General features: G+C 51.1%; 2 protein-coding genes across 3 annotated transcripts in view; both read left to right on the top strand.

Annotated features, from left to right (window-relative positions):
• Window positions 1–10,063, top strand: part of C2CD2 (C2 calcium dependent domain containing 2) — a 62,061-nt gene extending 51,998 nt beyond the window's left edge. The window contains exons 13-14 of the mRNA XM_005893023.3: window positions 112–427; window positions 9,197–10,063. Of these exons, the coding sequence (XP_005893085.1) occupies window positions 112–427; window positions 9,197–9,417 (537 nt within the window). The 3' untranslated portion in view covers window positions 9,418–10,063. The remainder of the gene's footprint in view (window positions 1–111; window positions 428–9,196) is intronic.
• A 9,314-nt stretch (window positions 10,064–19,377) lies between these two features.
• Window positions 19,378–20,267, top strand: part of PRDM15 (PR/SET domain 15) — a 68,619-nt gene continuing 67,729 nt past the window's right edge. The window contains exon 1 of one of the 2 annotated variants that reach the window (XM_070376514.1): window positions 19,378–20,117. In XM_070376514.1, the coding sequence (XP_070232615.1) occupies window positions 19,761–20,117 (357 nt within the window). In that variant the 5' untranslated portion in view covers window positions 19,378–19,760. Of the gene's footprint in view, window positions 20,122–20,267 lie in introns of both variants that reach the window. The other variant, XM_070376520.1, reaches the window with a different exon arrangement.

The following is a 20,267-nucleotide window of genomic DNA, read 5'->3' as shown; positions in this document are numbered from 1 at the left end:
ACCACCCCCACGGCTGTGTGTGTGGGGCTGCCAAGGCTTCTCCAGCTCACTGCTCCTCCCGAGTATCCTGGCACCTTCCTCACCCTGACTTTGTCTCTCGCCCCTGGACAGACCTCGCTATCTCAGGACAGTGATGCGGCCCTGATGCTGGACTACGCAGCCTCCATGGATGGTGCCCACCAAGAGGATGCCCCCCAGGACCAGCCGGAGGCGGCTGTGACCTCTGCCCCACCGGAGGAGGCCCCAGTGGGGACCTTACCAGCCCTGGAGCCCCAGGAGATAGAGCTGGACTCCTGGGACTTGGAGAAAGAGCCACCCGCTGGGGCGTGGGGTGGCCAGGCCCTGCAGGACCCCGAGGGGGACGAGTTGTCTGAGAGCTCCCTGAGTGTGTCGGAGTTGGAGCCAGCCGCTGCCAAGAAGCATAAAGGTACCAGCCCCTCCCCACCCGGCCCTGCTCCCCATCGCTCCCCTCTGCCAGTCTGTGGCTTTGGTCTCCTGCTAGTTTCCAGACTGAAATTCAGTTCTCAGCCTCTGCTCTCTTTCCCTTCTCCTCTACAAGGGCACCCTACCCTTGCACCCCCACACCTACAAAAACACCTGCACTCAATGTTTGAGCCCATTTCGAGCCCATGGGCAGGGCTGGGGACACGTTCAGAACCCTTCTGCGTGTGAGTGGCCGGGTCATTTCTCTGTGTTCTCGGGGCCACTTGGTGTTCATGGCTAGAGGCACCCTGTTCTCTGTCTGTGCACCCTCCTCCTGGGAGTAGAACCATCCAGAGCATGGAGAGGGGCCACCAGGAGCCACATACCACAATGGAGCCAAGGAGACCAGCTGGGCAGAGACTGGGGTTCCCTCAGCTGCACAGATGGGCTCCCCTGCACTTGCATGCCTCTCAGACTCTTCCCTCCAACTGAAACCAAACCAGACCTCCCCACTCAGCCCTAACAGGACGCACAGAGAGAGAGCTCGCTAGAAAATTAGCCAATTAACTTAACACATGTGTGGAGGTGAGGTAATCATTGAATTAGAATAAGCGACTGTTTTGCATTAGCACTAAAACAGGGCTTTAAATCTGTACATTTCTTCAGTGTGCAGTTTAACCCAGACAGTGCTTTGGCACGATGGTGACCTGAAGATACTTGCCAAGAGAATTTAGCCCAGAGGTTTGGCCAGCTCTAGATGTGAGGCTTCAAGACTCACTGAGTCTCAGCTCCCTCCTCCATGTTCGGGGATATACCTACTGCGGGTGCCCGCCTCCCCGAGAACCCCACCGGCCGAGCGGTTATAGGAGGTCCCAGTGCAGAGCATGGGATAGGAGAGCCGAGGCAGGGGCTGGGGCCAATCCAGGAGTCCTGGGTACAGCTCTGTCCTGGTTCCTCGGCGAGGGTAGACATTAGGAATCTCACTAGTCGGGAACCGTGGTCAGCGGCTCTGCCTTCTGCTCCTTTGTTCTTGGTGCCGCGGACCAGTGCAGTGGTTCCTGCTTGGGGCAATCATGTCCCCTCCCCAGGGGATGCCGGACGTGGCTGGAGAATTTCAATTGTCATAGCTGGGAGTAGGGGGTGCTGCTGGCTTCAGCCAGGTCGAGGCCAGGGTTGCCTGTCATCACACCTCAGGGCACAGGACAGCCCTGGTATCCTTGGGATGGAGCTGGAGAGCCCTCCGCATTCGATTCCTGTCTGTCCCCCTTGACCCACCCCCGCAGATCGGGGACAGATCGGGGAGGAGGCAGAAGTTAGAAGAGGAGGAGAGAGAGAGGAGAGGATTCCTAGGTGTGGTTCCAGACCCTGAGATGAAGAGACTCCATCTGCCCCCTGCCCAGTGTTGAGACCTTATCCCCAGGGCCCCATCAGGTGACCAGGAGTGGCGTGGGGAGTGGTGACCTGAGCACTGGCTCTGTGGTGGCTTCCTGGCTTCTGTTGTGGAAAAGGTGGCCTGGCTGTTGGTCCACAGCCTGGCATGCACCAGCCCCCGACCTCCGCCCCCGGTGTCTTGGGGCCAGAGCTGCCCAAGGGGGCTCACCTGGGCCTAAGGCAGGCAGGTGGGCACTGGGCAGGGTGGACACACGGGGAACAGGTGGATGTGCCCCTTCTGTGCCCAACAGACCAGCAGCCGTCCGTCTCCTCTTCTCACAGAAGCTGGCCCTGCCTCCCGCCCTCAGCCCATTCTGAAAGGCTGAGCCTCGCCAACCCAGGTGCATTCGGAGACCGCTGTTCCCTCCTCCCTCGCTCCCTCTGCCGGTCCTCCCAGGGAGCTCTTTCCCTGCGGTGTGTGTCCTTGCTGTGTCCTGGCCACCCTGCTTCTCTCCCGTGGCCGGTGGGATGGGTGACACCCTCACTCTTGGGGACCTGGTGCCCACAGATGTGCTGGTCCTCCACCCTGAGCCCCGGAGGATGGCGCTGGGCTCCCAGGACGCACCTCACTCCTAGGGCTTCACAGACGCAGGATTTTTTAAAGGGACGCATTTGGTAGCACTTAAAAAAAGGGCTTTATATTCTCAGTGTTAATCTCTCAGTGTTATCTGAGAGATTTGTTGTCAGAACCTTAGATGGTTCTGCCTTGTGCAGATAGTTGCTGTTTCCCACCAAAACTGGTGATAAGGAGGCAGCTCTCCTTTGTAAACTAAAAACAGTTTTCAGATTAAGAACCACCTGTGTCTCCTGTCACAGGAGGAAGTTAGCTTTCTGAGACCTGCCTGCCTGTCAGAATTCCCCTGGAATTCTGCTGATTGGAAATCTACTTACTGTGATGATGCAGCCAAGACAGGAAATGCATTTCTCAAACTAGTTTTATTTTTAGCTTAACAAAGCCCTGGTATGCTTATACCACACTGCGAATGCACTTAAGACAAACCAAACGTAGAAGTGGCTAAGATGGTACATTTATGTCTGTTTTACCACAAGTCAGAACAAAAGCATCGGTGGAGACTTTGAGAAACACTCAAAAGTAAGACAAAGAGAAACAAACCAACATCCTGCACAGTAGCATCCTACGTTGTGTGATGTAAATGCTTCAAACTCTTACCGTCTCGCATTCTGATTTTGCTGTTGCAAACTTTTCTTTTCACTTCTTCCTTTTCTCCATCTCCTGCTCATCCCCTTTAACTTAAGAGGATCGCTATGCCAACCAGAGTTAATTGCCTACACAGTAAGTTATTTTTGTTTTATATATTTTTTTAAATTAAGAATAGTCTTGCTATGAGGAAAGCAGATACCCTAACTGAGCTGGAAGCTAGATAAGCTCCCCACGTCCCCATCCCTCCCGTCCCTTCCCAGTTGGACCTTGCCAGGATGCTACTTTTCCCACATCCCTCCTGCAAAGTGCCCTGGTCAGGTGGTAGGAGACCGGCATCTCAGGGAAAGACAGGACGGTGGTAGCCCACGTGCACCACCACCTCACCAAGAAATACAGACGGACCGGCCTCCATAACTGTCCTTGGTTCTAAAAGGTAGTCATTTCTATAAATGGGCTGTCCATGGTTCCCCTTGAAGTCTAAAGCTGTCCTTTGGGTAGCAAACTGCAACTTACAAGTTTGCTTTTGGTCACCGTTCTCCTGTCAGTAAGATGTTGGGACACATTTTTCCTTGAGCAATTTATGTCTGTTAAACTGTGGAAACAAGCAGGAATAAAGTGGGGAGTATTTGCAACGTCAAATAGAATAATTATTTTTAATTCCTTCGTATATGAGTTTATGGGGTTTCTCGGGGGCGGTGCAGTGGTAAAGAATACACCTGTCAATACACCTGCCAATGTAGGAGACACAGGTTCAATCCCTGGGTTGGGAAGATCCCTTGGAGAAGGGAATGGCAACCCACTCCAGTATTCTTGCATGGGAAATCCCATGCACAGAGGAGCCTGGCAGGCTACAGTCCATAGGGTCGCAAAAGAGTTGGACACAACGGAGCAACTAAACAATGTGTTTATCCTTGAGCCTTATATATATATATACACACACATATATATATTTTATTAACCTTGCTGGCGGAGAAGGCAATGGCACCCCACTCCAGTACTCCTGCCTGGAAAATCCCATGGATGGAGGAGCCTGGTGGGCTGCAGTCCATGGGGTCGCTAAGAGTCAGACACGACTGAGCGACCTCACTTGCACTTTTCACTTTCATGCATTGGAGAAGGAAATGGCAACCCACTCCAGTGTTCTTGCCTGGAGAATCCCAGGGACGGGGGAGCCTGGTGGGCTGCCGTCTGTGGGGTCGCACAGAGTCGGACACAACTGAAGCAACTTAGCAGCAGCAACCTTGCTGGAACCAGAGAAAGATTTTTTTTTTCTCTTCCTGGTACCGTGTAAGATTTTGGTTATTTGCCTTAAGTTTCACGTAACCCATTTTCACATTTGACCTTCAGGCATCTTTAAGATCGGGAGTGAGGTCTGAGCCTTGCTTCTTGCCCGGCAGGTGAATGAAGTGGGCTTGTTAAATCTGAACAGCCTCTCTCCATTGCCCCATGGTTGTGAGTTCCCCTGTCAGCAAGGAGTGACAGATTCTGGGGCCCGGGGAAAGTGTGACCTTCGAAACTAGAGTTCTTGTGTCATCAGGGTTCTCCAGGGAAACAGAATTGATTGGTTCTAGATTTCAAGGATCTGGGTTGTGTGGGTGAGTCTGAAACCTACAGGGCAGACAGGAGCTGATGCCACAGTCTTGAGGCAGAATCTCTGCCCGGGGATCCTTCCTTTTTGTTCTCAGTTGATTGGATGAAGGCCATGCACGTCACCTGGGGTATCTCCTAGGGCTCAGGCACAGGTGGGAGACCTGGACCACACGGACAGGGCCTTCCCAGCAACACTCAGCTCAGTGCCGGATGGAGTCGCTGGGCACGCTGGGCAAGCTGGCACAGAACACTGGGTGCGGCGTCCTGGTCATGTGGCTCTGAATGGCCCTGCCTCCCTGCAAAGAAGAGTGCACTTGCCCGTCTGAACTACGACCTGCCGTGCTGCGGCTGTATCGGTGTCCACCAAGCGCAGCTGTGCTGTGTCCATCCCCAGTCATTTACCCCGAAGGTCACTGTGCTTGAGTGACCAAGTCTAAACAGACGATCACATTTTTATTTAGTGATGAAAATGGAATAACCTCGGCTTGTACTGGTCCTTCTTCATGTGTGATGAGTTAAACTGCAGAGCCTGGAGAAGGGCTCACAGCGCTGGAATATTCTGTCCTCCCCAGGCCACCGGCATGCCTTTCATCATGCCCGGAAGCCTATCCCAGTCCCTGCCAAACAGCAGGGCTCTGCTCTGAGCTCCCTCTGAGAACTGCTCAGTCCCACCCTCCGGAGAACTCCCCAGCAGCAACTTGGCAGACCGGCCCTCCAGATGCCCGCCAGCTACCTCCAGTTCAGATGCATCCTCAGCAGCACAGAGGAGCCAAGCTTTGAAGGACAGAGCATGTCCCTCTCTGAGTCTCTACTTCCTTATTTGTAAGCAAGAGATGAGAGCACCCTTGGAGAAGGCTGGGAAACGTAACCTGGGCTGCAGCTTGTAGAGGTGCAAACCTCAGTCTCGCCCCTCACGTGACCATCCTCTGTCCAAAAATCCGACGTCCCCAGAGTGTGGCAAGTCGTGGCAAGTTAGGGGTCAATCTGAACCAGAGCACATGTGGCAGCATCTGGTTCTGGACTGATGCTGAGCAGGCAGTTAACAACACAGCACCCCTGCTCCAGAGGGTGGAGGACGAAGGACAGAAACCACGCGTGTGCCTGGCAGGGAGGGCAGCGCAATCTTCCACACGGTATCCAGGGTTCAGGGATACAGGAGGACACGGCTGCCGTTCCAGGATCCTCATCCTAAGTCAGATCTTCCCCTTCCCTGTCTCGTCTGTGTTAGACCCTGGGGGTGGCTGAAACAGAGCTCCATAGGTGAGGTACTTTAAACAACAGAGATTTCGTCTCTGAGTTCCAGAGGCTGGAAGTCCAAGATCAAGATGTGGGCAGGGCTGGCTGCTCCTGAGGCTGGGAGGGAGGGTCTGTCCCAGCCGCTCCCCCAGCTTTGGGGTTTGGGGGGGGATTGCTAACAACATAGCACGTTGCCTCTTGGCTTGTAGGTGCATCACCTTGAGCTCTGCCTTCATCTTCACATGGCGTTTCCCAGTGCGCCTCTGTTCAAACTTCCCCTTTTTATAAGGACCCCAGTCATACTTGATTAGCACCTGTCCTAATGACCTTGCTATAACTGAATCGCCAATGTCATGACCATATCTCTAAGTAAGGTCACATTCTGAGGACCTGGGGTTAGGACCCCAACATAAGAATTCTGGATGGACAAGATTCAAACTGTGACACCGCCCCCACTCACACCTTAGATCTTGGCTCCAAACCCCGGATGGGATTTCAGCACAGGGACACGTGTGAAATGGGCTTTGTGGATGGAGTGTTCAAGGGGAGGTTCTCTTACTGCTGGCTTCCACATCCCTAGGTCTGCAGCTGGCCTGGGGAACAGACCGGTCTGCTCCCCTCCCCACACTTCCATTCCCTGTCCCCCACCCCAGGGAGATGGGAATGGGAAGTGGGATTAGAGTCTAGATTAACCAGATGGGTCCCTCGGACCTCCCTCCCTCTCCTCTGTTCTGATGTGACAGCCCCACATTTACATGCTATTTGAGGGGCTGAAGCCTGTGTGCTGCGGTCCATGGGGTCGCAAAGAGTCAGACATGACTGAGTGACTGTGAGCTTAACCCAGAGCAGCTACCTGTAGACCAGAAACACCTCCTAAGCACCTCCCATCCCCCACCTACCCGAACCTAAGGGAACCTGGCCAGGTTGGGAGCCTCCGGGACATTTGAGTCCCTAGGTCATTAACCATCAGGCATCACTGTATCCACCCCACTGGCCAGACTCCAGAGTCAGGCCCCATGGGTTGTGGTGACCCCTGCCATCATGCACCCTGCCTGCTGTTTTTTTTGAGATACGCTGCATCTTCCCGGGATTAGAATGGATCCAGGAATGGACCTCTGAGGTCCAGGGAGCAGCCAGTCAGGCCCGTTGACTTGAAGTAAAGCCACGGAGACTTACATTCACCTTTCTGCTTTGTCCCTCTTCCAGCCTTCCTCAAGCCCCTGCACACCACCTCCCAACTCTGGTGGTGGTGGTGGTTTAGTCACTAAGTCGTGTCTGACTCTTGTGACCCATGGACTGTAGCCCGCCAGGCTCCCCCGTCCCTGGGATTCTCCAGGCAAGAACACTAGAGTGGGTTGCCATTTCCTTCTCCAATGCATGAAAGTGAAAAGTGAAAATGAAGTCGCTCAGTCGTGTCCAACTCGTAGCGACCCCATGTACTGCAGCCTACCAGGCCTTTCCAGCCATGGGATTCTCCAGGCAAGAAGAGTACTGGAGTGGGTTGCCAGTGCCTTCTCCGACATATACATATATATAACTATAAATATATATAATTGTAAATATATATATATATATACACACACACACACAAGATGAGATGGTTGGATGGCATCACCAACTCAATGGACATGAGTTTGAGTGAACTCCAGGAGTTGGTGATGGACAGGGAGGCCTGGCGTGCTACAATCCATGGGGTCGCAAAGAGATACGAGTGAGCGACTGAACTGAACTGACTGATGTATATATGTATATCCTATTCAGCCTTCTTGAAAGGTGATTGTATCCAAAGAGAGAACCAAAACAATTCTTTGGGGGCAGCTTTGACCCAATGAAACTCAGCCCGTTTCTCTTGAGCTTCCGCACAGAAGCTTCTAAGTTTTCAAGGTATATGGCTAATATCAAAGGCAGATGTCTTCCTACACTTGTCATAGTGTTTTTGTTCCTGTGGTGGTTTCTCTGTTTCTCTGTCCCACCTCTCAGTCCTCAGGGGTTTTATTTGAGCAGCCAATCAGGAGAGGAGACCCATCCATTCTGGGCAGAGCAAGTAGGACGGGCATCCTTAAGTTCAGGTCTAGGGTGTGGCCTCTGAAATTCACGGGATTGCTGCCTTCGCCACAGTCAGTGCTGATCCTGCAAAGGTCTGTGGACAGGGCTCGGTCAGATTCCACAATTATCTGTCTCAGCTAGAAGAGCAAAGCGTTGCCCTCAGGCCTCCTGTTTGGATTAAGCCGGATGGTTTTGCATATGTCACAGCTTTTGAAGTACTTGCTGGATCTGTCATGAAAAGAATGAATTGCCAGGTTAGCTATAAAGCTCCTTATTGGGAAGGTCAAGCCATTCTTCTTTCAAAGTCCTTAACTCCTGCATGCAAAATGGTCATGGGTTTCACAGCCTGACTGGAAAGGACCCTGGTGGGGCCTTATTCACAGGATGTTAAACTAGTTTGTGGAAGTGAAAGCAGGTTAGTGGGCTCTGTCCCGTTGCTATGGTAACTGGCCTTTAACCTTTAAGGAACCATCGCTGTTGAAATCACTGCTGCTGCTATATTTTTCTAGTTCATGTTCCATCATTTTACATCGAATTTGCATAGATCCGAACAAGCAAAATTGAGGTTTTGTAGATCAAAAGTGATCAAGTAACAGACATGTCATGTGACTTAGCTTAATAGACACATGCTGGATCTGGAGTTATAAAAGCTCTTCCTCCCCAAAAGAATAAGTGTCATTTAACTTTCCTAAGGGGCTTCCCAGGTGGCTCAGTGGTAAAGAATCTACCTGCCAGTGCAGGAGTTGTGGGTTTGATTCCTGGGTCGGGAAGCTCCCCTGGAGAAGGAAATGGCAACCCACTCCAGTATTCTTGCCTGGGAAATCCCATGGACAGAGGAGCCTGTCGGTCTACAGTTGACAGGGTCACAAAGAGTCGGACACGACTCGAACTAAACAACAACTTTCCTAAGAAGGTGAAAATCGTTTCTGTCAGAGTCCTTAATTTGGTTTTGATATCGGAGCATCCTTTCTGGGTCATTAGAGCCCTGCTCTGCTACTTATACTGTTCCTCATGACAAGGAGTGGGTAGGGCTAGGGGACCCCTAAAAGTCAGGGATCTGAGTGCCTTCCCTGGGAATGGATTCCAAGGGACAGTCCAGCCCACTGCCCCTACTCTCCTTTTTTAAGCTGCTCTGCTCACTACGCCTTGGGAGCTCTTGTGTTGCGCACAGGCCTGACCCAGCTGCCTTTCTGCGCTTGCAGTCACAGGCTGCCTGTGTTAGTCACTGGAGCTGCCTTCTCTCCTTCCCTCCCGGACACGTCCCAGCCTCTCGCTGCAGCCCTCTGACCCTATGCCTTGCTCTTTCAGGAGGAATTTTAAGGAAGGGTGCCAAGCTCTTCTTCCGCCGGCGGCACCAGCAGAAAGACCCCGGCCTGAGCCAGTCACACAATGACCTCGTGTTCCTGCAGCAGCCTGATGGGTCACGGAGGAAGGGGGTGACGCTCTCTCGGATCCTGAACAAGAAGCTGCTCTCCAGGCACCGGGGCCAGAGCACCCTGAATGGCGCCCCCTCGGACCCCTGCCCGTAGGCCGGTGCCCCCTCCCCAGGGAAGCTGCAGGTGCGGACCCACCATCGCCACCTGCCGGGATACAGCCAGAGGGCCAGCGAGCTGCTGGACGGCTGCCCTGTCCACCGTCTAGCTGGGGTTTTTCCAACCATTTTGTCTTTTAAAGGGAAAAAAAAAAAAAAACAGTCTCCATCCAGGAGGCTTCCCTGAAGAGAATCTGCAAAGCCCAATTTGCCACCAGAAGCCAGGGGACCCGAAGACTCCACCGTTTGTCTGTGCTCACAGCTGAGGACTGAAGTTAGATGGGAGGATACTTCCCGTGCGAGCTGTGGAACTCACTGTAAGGGGCTGTGGACGGGCAGCTGGGGAAACGAGCTCGGTCCTCCATGCTCTAACCTTGGTTGGTGCCTGGACCACATAGCAAAGGGGACGGTTCCTCCGTGCTGTCACTGTGAATGGAATGGATGGGTCACCTCTCCTGATTGGCTACTCAGAATAAAAAGTGCGGCTGCCCCTGCAGACTGAGAGGAGGGACGCGGGCAAACAGAGCAATCACTGCAGTAATGGAAACACTGACAAATATAGGAAGACACTTGCCTTTGATATTAGCCATATAATTTGAAAAATTATGCAAATACTAAATATATCCTATGCATATTATGCTGAACACTTTTCTAAGTTTACTTTGAGCCTATTTGCAAGTAGGAGATATGTAAATCCTTAGGTGGTTTTACATTTTTCTGAATAGCGTCAGAAGCTATAATAATACCAACAGAGCAGTCAACACACGGAATGTTTTCCCTGCCGTCTGCCGTCCGGGCTCACAGGAGAGCAGCCAGCCCGTCAGATGAAGTCAGGAGCAATAAGCCACAAACACAAGGCTGTGTTCACCATACATACGTGGTTTTTCTTTAGTTCAAGGTTTTGCCAAATATTGCCAACAGCTGAAACAAAGTACTATCAGGGCAAAGGAGGAAATCATTTTATGTCTCAGGTGTGAGTCTTAGGAATGGAAGTTTAATAACAAATGAGCCAAACACACATCAGATTTCTTTTATGAGCTCTTCAGAATGCTACTGTGAACGCTGCTCAGCCACTCTTGGGAGGCCCTTGTTTTAATTTCCAGTGGGAAAAACAGTGAGCTTGGCACACGATGTTAGTATCCTATGGATCTTCCAAACCACCTTCCTCATCAATTCGCCTTTTCCCAGGGGGAAACCATGTTCCTCATCCATGAGCCCTTCCCCTGGGGTCCAGTCACAGGTTTTCACTCCTCTGGATGAGGCACTTTTAGGAGAAATGCTTATTAAGGAGCACCTGTCATCCTGATGACAGGTTTTGCATAAGATCCATTTTTCTTCGTAAGACTCAAAGGCAATTATGAAAACTCGGCTTCTGTCACAGATAGGAAATTGGGTGAGCCCCTTTCTAGAGGTGCCTTTGTGACTCCTTCAACATATACTTCATGGAAGAGAGCCAGGGATGAGCAGAAACCTTTATAAAAATCAAGTTTATAGACTTCTTTCCTTTCCTACTCTTTTTCATTTTGGGATGAGATTAGAAAATAACATTAAGAATTTTATTATAGGGACTTCCCTCGTGGTCCAGTGGTTAAGGCTTCACCTCCCAGTATAGGGGGTATGGGTTCAATCCCTGGCCAGAGAGCTAAGATCCCACATGCCTCGTGGCCAAAATCTAGAGTATAAACAACAGAACCAATATTGAAACGGGTTCAATAAAGGCTTTAAAAATGGTCCACATCAAAAAAACTTAAAAACCAGGAATTTTGTTTTAAAACGCACTATTCAAAATCCTTAGGTGTCCCAATAATTATCAACTGACTGTAAAATGACTTTTTTAGCATACATTGCTTTTAAAGATTATACTCCAATTGTTATCACTGTAAATTAGCACCTGACATTCCAAAATCTAGTATGTTCATACCAAGTTAGTCACCACAGACTAGAAATCACTACTAGTCTTTTGGAACCAATGGTCTCATTAATGTTCTGTTTCACTTGAGGGATTCTTGTCCTTTCTCATGTGCTCGGCAGAACCTGTGACATTTCAGAATTAATTCTAAGAGGGTATTGTGTGTGTCAGAATGTCAGACACTGATCAGAAGTTGTCAGTGCAATTTTTTATTTGATTTGAACTCGACTTACTTGAGTGTGAAGGTGTCAGAGTCTTACTTTCAACTTTCTCACTCTAAAAGAAGTCGTAGCCATTCCCATTCCTGAACAACCCCACAAGCATCCTGCTCACTGCTCCATACCTTCATCCAGGGCTCTGCTTCTCAACTTTCTCAAGACCTGACTCCTTTTCAGGGTCCTGGGGAAGTGTCAGGGGCTTTCCGTCCAACCTGTGAGGGAGAAGCACATGGATTAACACAAGAGGGAGTGTGTGCTGGCGAGATGCATGTCTGCTGGTGTCTGCTAGATGCACTTCAAGAACCCTGAACATTTAAGTCACTCCAGGAGCCTACCCTCCAGATGCACATACATTAGTCTCCCGAAAATGCATTTTTCTGAAGTGACAGAGGACACTGACATAGGAATAAGACAGGAAAAATGAAAGGTAGGGTCAGGGTAGTGCCGTGAGAACGTGGGCTGTATTGATACTGTGAATGTTTCATTTCCAAGCTGTTTATCCAGGTGTATTTTTTAATAGTGTAGGATATTTATGTTAAATGTCATTGACACCAAACATCAATTAAGATTATACACCAAATGCAAAACCTACTTATTGTAAATCACTTCATTCCCTTTACCTTTTCCACACGTGAGAGTGGTTTGGGGGCTTTTGATATTGTTTTGATGAAATTTCTTGCAGAGTGGTGCTTTGAAAGCAATTTCTCATGAACACTAATGGTAATGTGTATCTGTATGTCTGGAACCAGCTGCTCATGTCGGTTTTAATAAGTTGCCAGTACTTCTATTGGATTTGTTTAAGGATGAGCCTGTGTTATTTCCTGAGGAATGAAATGGACCTTCAGGTGTGTGTCTGTTTTCATGTAGCATCAACAGAAGTACCCACCTCATCATTCTGGCTGAAAACCTGCTGTGAGGAAGAAGGTTTAGACCAAGCACTTTATTTCAACCAGGTCTCAAGTTTAAGTCCACAAGCATCCCTGGATTTCTAGAGATAACTACCTGGCCTGCCGCTGCCAGCCAGTGACAAGCTGGGTGCCTGTCCAGATGTTTGATTGGTCTTACTGGTCACATGTATAGAAGAATGCTATACCTTTTCTTCTTGAACAGAAAGGGAAAGGTTAATTTACACTGCTGCCACTCAATTCAAATGTTTTCTGAGTAATGTTCTCATGGCCCTCAGTCTTGAAACTTGAAATATAAATTGGTGACTGTTGGAAGCCAGAACATTTAACTCCATCAGATGAAAAACAGGTCTCAGCACCAGCCTAGACCTTGTTGCCAGGTCCTGCCACCACCACCCCAAGCCTGTGAAGGCGTGATGACCAAAGCAGGCGGCCCAGGGACATCAACACTGCTAGTCCTACAAAGCAAACTCAGGTCACCCCTCTCTGCTTCCTTCTTTTTTTTTTTGGCATTCCTTCCTTCCAGATGAGGAAGCAGTCAAAATGCAACCAACTGCCGCATTCACCCTGGAGGAGGAAATGGCAGCCCACTCCAGTGTTCTCACCTGGGAAATCCCATGGACAGAGGAGCCTGGCAGGCTACAGTCCATGGGGTTGCAAGGGGTTGAACATGACTGAGCACAGCACAGCCCCATTCCCCCAGCTTCCAAACGACCAGTAATGTGCCATTTATAATTTAGGCTTATAGTTCCCCCCTCCCCAGTGTTATATCAAAGCTACAATTTTTTTTTTTTTTTTTTTAAGAAGAAAACAAAAGGGTTTCCAGGTATGCGGAGAGGTTTGGCTTGATGATCAAGCGTGGTGATGAATTTAACCCGACCGTGATTGTATTCCTGGGTAGCACTTTAAAAACAGACTGCGGTCTCGTACTGACCTTGTGTGGTTGGGTTCATTCCGGGAAGATGTGGCTGGAACGCAAATGGTCTTGGAAGGAAATAAACGGGCCCACAGAACACTAAACACTGAGTTGTCTTTGCTGAGTCCTGCGCTGCCCCCGTGTCCCTCAACTTCTCCGAGGGTCTGGGAATCCTGGTTTTTCTCTCGTCAGGTGTGACCCTGGTCAGGTGGTTGGAAGAGGAGCTGTCCTAACATTCTTCATAAATGATTCATATGTCACTAAGCACCTGCTTTAAGCCTGGGGCTAAAATCATTTATTGGAATGACAGTGTCTCCAGTGAACTTTAGGGCCCCGGTGAATTGTAGGTGCTGCCTGCCACTCGGGGTCTCTTGGCCTGGGTCCCCCAGTGGTTATGTGACCCTGTGTGATCCCCAGGGACTTTTTGAGGAGCACTGTTCCATTGGGGTGAAACCGCTATCTATCCACCATGCCACCATCATCACCCTGCCCCAGCTGCCTGAGAGCTGGAGGGGTAGATGCCAGGTGGGGCCCCAGGATGGCTGGGATCCAGGCTGTAGGTTCAGGGGGTAGCGGTGGGGCAGGGGCCGGGAGGGGCGCGCAGACAGAGTATCCTGTGCCAGCCCTCCAGGCCTCACATCTTTGCTGCTTATCAGCCTCCCCGTGTGTCAGTTTCCTGTCCCCCTGCTCTGCCCAAGCCCTAAGAAAACTGGTCCCCAGTCCAACCCCCATCCCCATCCCCCATCCTTCCTCTCAGCTGTCCTAACCCTGAACGTCCTCTAGGTATGGAGTGGTCACTCGAGGGCCAAGACTGACTCACAGCCCTGCATTTCAGAGGAGGAGTCCGCCTACATAAAGCCCCAGCATTGCAGGCTCGGCTCTGGGTTCTCTGCTCTGGACATGGCAGGTGGCGATGGCGCCGAGTCTGGCTTGGGATCAAGGTGTCTCAGGCCCTCTGTTGAACAGCTGCTTCCTGTGTGGCCAGCAGTCTGTTCTGCTCTGACACTCGGGAGGAGTCTGATGGAGGTGCTGGACGACCAGCTGTCCTAACCTGACCTCCTGGCGGTCACTTGCAGGTGCACACTGTGTTCTTGCCGATCCCGTCTACACAGCATAGATGGATCCAGTTCAGCCACTTCAGCACATTCATCGTGGCGTGCGCACCCCTCAGCCCCAGGACACACCTCTCCCGTTCTTACGGTCTAACCAAACAAGTCCTGCACTCTATGTGAAGTGCCTGCCCCAGAGCAATTCTGTCAGCATCCTTCAGCCCTGCCACTCGGCCCCTTCTCACCCTGTCCTAGACTTGAAGCCCAGCAAGAATGTGGGTGCCCGTATCCCCTGGGTTTAGAATGATGTCCATGATGATGGACATCAGTTGACAGCTTTGTACCAGCTCATACAGGAATTCTGCTTACTCACTCCTACCCCACTCACTGGGGTCTGGGGATGGAGCAGACATGGAGGGGATGTGTGTGACAAAGAATGCTGCTCTTGACCTTGGTCCCTCACAAATGTAGGGTGCTGTGTGTATGTGTCAGTAAATCGTTTATCAAAAGAAAGGCAGCTCGCTCGCCATAGAGGGCTGGATACCAGCCTGAATGATGTAGCACAGTGCCCGCCCTCAAGAGAAAGCTGCCAGGCCAGGCCCCTTTCCCAAGGTGAGCCAGGGCCATCACCCTCCATAGCTGTCCACAGCTCACCTCCGCTCTGAACCGTAACTGTCTGTAATGCAAATGGCCAAGCTGTGCCTTGCATGTGCCAGGCATTCAGAACGATTCATGATACTGATGCTGTCAATATTCATCAAGTTAGATGCTTGTATAGGTGCACTGGGCTGCTTGATATTTTAGAGAAATACCAGGGGAGGACTCGAGATCACAGTAATTATTGCCAAAACTAACTGAGCGCTTGCTATGTGCCAGGATTTTGCAAAGAATTTACTAGACACTGACTTCTATGCTCTTTGAAGCAACCCTGTGAGTTATGATCTCAGGAAACTGAGGCATCAAGAGGTTTAGTCGCTTGCTCAAGATCACACAGCTGGTAACTTGGCAGGATCAGAATTTAAGCCCAGGCTGCCTGGCTGCAGAACCCATTTTTATGACTAGTCTCCACCACCTCGTGTCAACTGAAGAGACCAAGGACTTGTGGCCTCACATGGTCTTTCCCGAACTTTATGTTATGGGTGAGAATGATGGAACATGAGATGCACTGCTTGGCACACAGTAGGCACGAGACCACTTGCTGGTTGTGAAAGTGAAGTGAAATTGCTCAGTCGTGTCCAACTCTTTGTGACCCCATGGACACCAGGCTCCTCCATCTGTGGGACTTTCTAGGCAAGAGTACTGGAGTGGGTTGCCACTTCCTTCTCCAGGGACTCTTCCCGACCCAGGGATGGAACCCAGGTCTCCCGCACTGCAGACAGACGCTTTACCGTCTGAGCCACCAGGGAAGTCCTTGCTGGTTAGTTCTCTTTATCTGGATGGGAAGAATTAGCCAGATTGAAAGCAGAAGCTAAAGGTGGTGTGGAGAAGTGAAGCTTAGGATATGTATGTCCACAGTATCCCCTAGCAAAGGAGCTTTATGTTTAAATTAACAGAAAGCCAGAGCTATGAGACATGTATCAGGCAGGCCAATGTCGGGGCTGAGAGCATGAGCCCCAGTCTGGGGCTGCACAGTAAGGCAATGGCATCTTAACGTCACAGCTGCTGTTTGAGAAGGAAAATCCGCTGATCATATGGGAAGCACTTCTCTGTTTATGTGGGGTTTTATACATATTTATTTATTTCGCTGTTCCTGGCACACAGGATCTTAAATCTTCTTTGTGGCATGTGGGATCTTTAATTGTAGCATGTGGGATTCAGTTCCCACGAGGGAACTAACCTCGGCCCCCTACATGGGGAGCATGGAGACTTAGCCACTCAAACACACAAGGGAAAGCCTTGTGTGTTTTTGTTTTTAATTCTCCCAATTTATTTTTAAAAATTCCAACCTAGGGAATAACCTATATATCCTTCACCTAGATTCTCTGGTTTTGCTCTATTTGTTCAATCCAGGATCTAGTGCTCAATTGATTGATTATTGTTTGAGGACATCATGTTTCACCCTAAATTCTTCAGAAAGCTTTTTCTAAGAACATGTTCTGTCACTCAGTCGTGTCCAGCTCTTTGCGACCCCACGGACTGCAGCACTTTGGGCTTCCCTGTCCTTCACCATCTCCTGGAGCTTGCTCAAACTCATGTCCATTGAGTTGGTGATGCCATCCAACCATCTCATCCTCTGTTGCCCCCTTCTCCTCCTGCCTTCAATCTTTCCCAGCATCAGGGTCTTTTCCAATGAGTTGGCTCTTCACATCAGATGGCCAAAGTATTGGAGTTTCAGCTTCAGCAACAGTCCTTCCAATGAATGTTCAGGACTGATTTCCTTTAGGATTGACTGATTTGATCTCTTTGCTGTCCAAGGGACTCTCAAGAGTCTTCTCCAACACCATGGTTCAAAAGCATCAATTCTTCCGTGCTCAGCTTTCTGTATAGTCCCAACTCTCACATCCATACACGACTACTGGAAAAACCATAGCTTTGACTAGATAGACTTTGTCAGCAAAGTAATGTCTCTGCTTTTCAATATGCTATCTAGGTTGGTAATAACTTTTCTTCCAAGGAGCAAGCGTCTTTTCATTTCATGGCTGCGGTCACCATCTGCAGTGATTTTGAAGCCCAAAAAAGTAATGTCTCTCACTGTTTCCATTGTTTCCCCATCTATTTGCCATGAAGTGATGGGACCAGATGCCATGATCTTATTGAATGAGACCTGGGAGTGATGTTTCAAGAGGGGTGAGTGTGTTGGTGGGGATTGCACATTAGCTGCTGTGGTCAGTTTGGGGCTCTTGGCAGTTGGGGTGCACTTGGGCAAAGACCTGAATGATGGGGAGAACCTGGGAACATGTTCCAAGATACAGGGGTAAGTGTAGACCTTGGCAACGTGTTCAAGGAACAGAAGGCTGGAATCTCACCACTGGGTGGGGCTCAGCAGGGTGGAGCTGAGGAGGCACAGGTGAGGTAATCCAGGTGTGGGAGGTGGTGATGCGGACCTACTGAGAGTGCCACCCGGCAGCCACTGCGGAAGGCTGTCTGTCAAGGTGGGGTAGGAGCAGAGAAAGGAGCCCCAGCAGCACTTCCTCCCCAGTCCCTATGGACACGCCCTGCTGATGGGAAATTAAGATCAACTTCACTGCCCGGGGCGTGGTTTCAATCCCTAGTCAGGGAATTAAGTCCCACAAAGGAAAAAAAGATCAACCTCGTACACAGATCAATTTGTACAAGTGAGTCCGACCGAAGGATAAATTCCTGCAGGTGGGACGGCTGGGCCAAAGGTTCTGTGCATCGAGGATTTCTGTGGATATTAACAGATGGCCCAGATGGAGGCTGTGCTGATTATATCTGAACCTGGAAAGGATGAGACTGTTTGTTTCTCTACAGTCTCTTCAAAATCATGCTATTAATCTTTGAAAATCTTTGCTAATGTAAGAGATAAAAATGATCTCACTGTAAGTTTGCTTACATACACAGCTGCAATAATATAGTTGGTTAGCATTTCCTATGGGTTTCCCTGGTGGCTCAGACAGTAAAGAATCTGCCTGCAATGTGGGAGACCTGGGTTTGATCCCTGGGTTGGGAAGGATCCCCTGGAGGAGGGCATGGCAACCCACTCCAGTATTCTTACCTGGAGAATCCCATGGACAGAGGAGCCTGGAGGGCTACAGTTATGTGGTTGAAAAAGAGTTGGACATGACTGAGTGAATAACATACATAGGAGTCATTGTATTTTCTGTGAACTGTCCATAGACTGTTGATTTTTCTGTTGGGTTCTTTATCTTTTTCTTACTGGTTCTTAAGAGCTTTATATATATTAGGGGAAGGAGCCCTTTCTAATATCAATTTCAAATCATTGCTCTCAGTTCACTCCCTCTCTTTGATTTTATTAGTATGTTTTTGCCAGGCAGAAATGTACAAGGCAGAAAGTGAACTCAGTTGTGTCCAACTCTTTGGAGACCCCATGGACTGTAGCCTACCAGGCTCCTCCCTCCATGGGATTCTCCAGGCAAGAGTACTGGAGTGGGTTGCCATTTCCTTCTCCAGGTGGATCTTCCCCACCCAGGGATCGAACCCGGGTCTCCCACATTCCAGGCAGACGTTTTAATCTCTGAGCCAAGGCAGCTACATTGCCAAATCTGAGCGCCCAGGACTAGATGAAGGATCCTTCTGGTCTCTTCTGTTTCTATTCCTCTGTGACTGTTTGTTCAGTGAATGATAAGGGTTGAGACCATACAAGCCCCATCCCTCCCCCAAGCTTGGGTGGAAGGCAGAGGGGACAGAAACAGTTTGTGCCAGGCAGTGGCGCTCTGGCCTCAAGTTCGCAGCATCCGGGGTGCCTGTAGGTACTTGGCACAGCGCAGTGTGGGGCAGTGGTTAAGGCAGAACTCTGGGGACTCCCAGGGCCTGAACTTAAAAGGCAGGATCTCCACTCACCAGTGAGCTGCTCTAATTTAGGAGCTTGGCAAGCAAGTCAAGAGCCTCTAAGCCTTTACCAAGTGGACAGAAAGATGACCAAGAAAGGTAGCAAGCAGGTCTGTGGGCTAAATTCAGAAATCGTTATTCCTGGGCGGCAAACAGACTTATCGACACCGGCGGGGTGGGGGGTAGTGGGGGTGGAGGTTGAGATGTATGGAGAGAGTAACATGCAAATTTACAATACCATATGTAAAATAAATAGCCAATAGGAATTTGCTGTATGACCAGGGAACTCATACAGGGGCTGTGTAACAACCTGTAAGAGTGGGATGGGGAAGGAGATGGGAGGGAGGTTCTGGAGGGAAGGGACATGGGTGCACCTATGGCTGATTCTTGATGTTTGACAGAAAACAAAACTCTGTAAAGCAATTATCCTTCAATTAAAAAATAAATAAGTTAGAAAAAAAGAAAGTTCGACTCTCTTTCACCTCCCCTCCCCCACCCCCAGGAAATTAAGTCTCGAGGGAACCGTCAGAAGAAAGGTCCGCGCTGGGTGGCGGTGTGCGAGCTGCCAACGTGAACCCGCGAACCCGTCGCGGGTATCCGGATCCGCCACGCCACCGGGGAAGGGGTGCGCGCGGCCGCTTGACGCCCCCTCCGGCCCCGGGGAAAGGGCAGCCGGAACCCGCTACGCGTCTGCCGCCCGATCCGGATCCACACCGCCCGTTCACCCAGCGACCGGTCCACGCCTCGCCCGCGCCCTGCCAGTCCAGTCCACGCCGCTCCGGTCCCCCTCGTCCATGCGATCCGCAATCCCACTGCCCCGGTCCACCGCGTCCGCTACCGTTCCACCGGTCTGTGCCACCTCCTCTCGGTCCACATGACCCGCGCCCTGCTGCTCGCTGGTCCATGCCGCCCGCTTCCGCGTCCACACCTCCTACTCCCAGGCTCTCCAGTCTACGCCGCCCGCGGCCCCGTCCACACCACCCGCTCCCGGTCCGCCCTGCCCGCTCCCCAGTCCAGACCGCCTGCTCCGCGGCCACACCGCCCAGTCCAGGCCCAGGCCGCCCGCTCCCGCTCTCCTGTCCAGGCTCTCGCGTCCACGCCGCCCGCGTCCCGCGAGGACTACAACTCCCACAATGCCTCGCTGCCGCCCCCCGGCTTCCGGTGCTGCGCAGTTTCCGGAGCGGATCGCAACCCGGAGTCCGGATCCGATCCCGCTCTGCACATTCCAAAGGCAGGTAAAGCCCGGGTCCCGCGCCCGCCGCCCGCCCCCGCGCGCGCCGCCCCGGCCAGCCACCCCCGGCCGGCCGCCCCGCGCGCCCCGGCCCGGCCTGCCGCCCCGGCCCCGCCCGGCCGCCGCCCGCCCCGGTCCATCCGCCATGCC

This window comes from Bos mutus, chromosome 1 (genome assembly GCF_027580195.1).
Source record: "Bos mutus isolate GX-2022 chromosome 1, NWIPB_WYAK_1.1, whole genome shotgun sequence".
In the NCBI taxonomy this organism is placed as follows: Eukaryota; Metazoa; Chordata; class Mammalia; order Artiodactyla; family Bovidae; genus Bos; species Bos mutus.
This window is presented reverse-complemented; position numbering and strand designations above follow the sequence as displayed.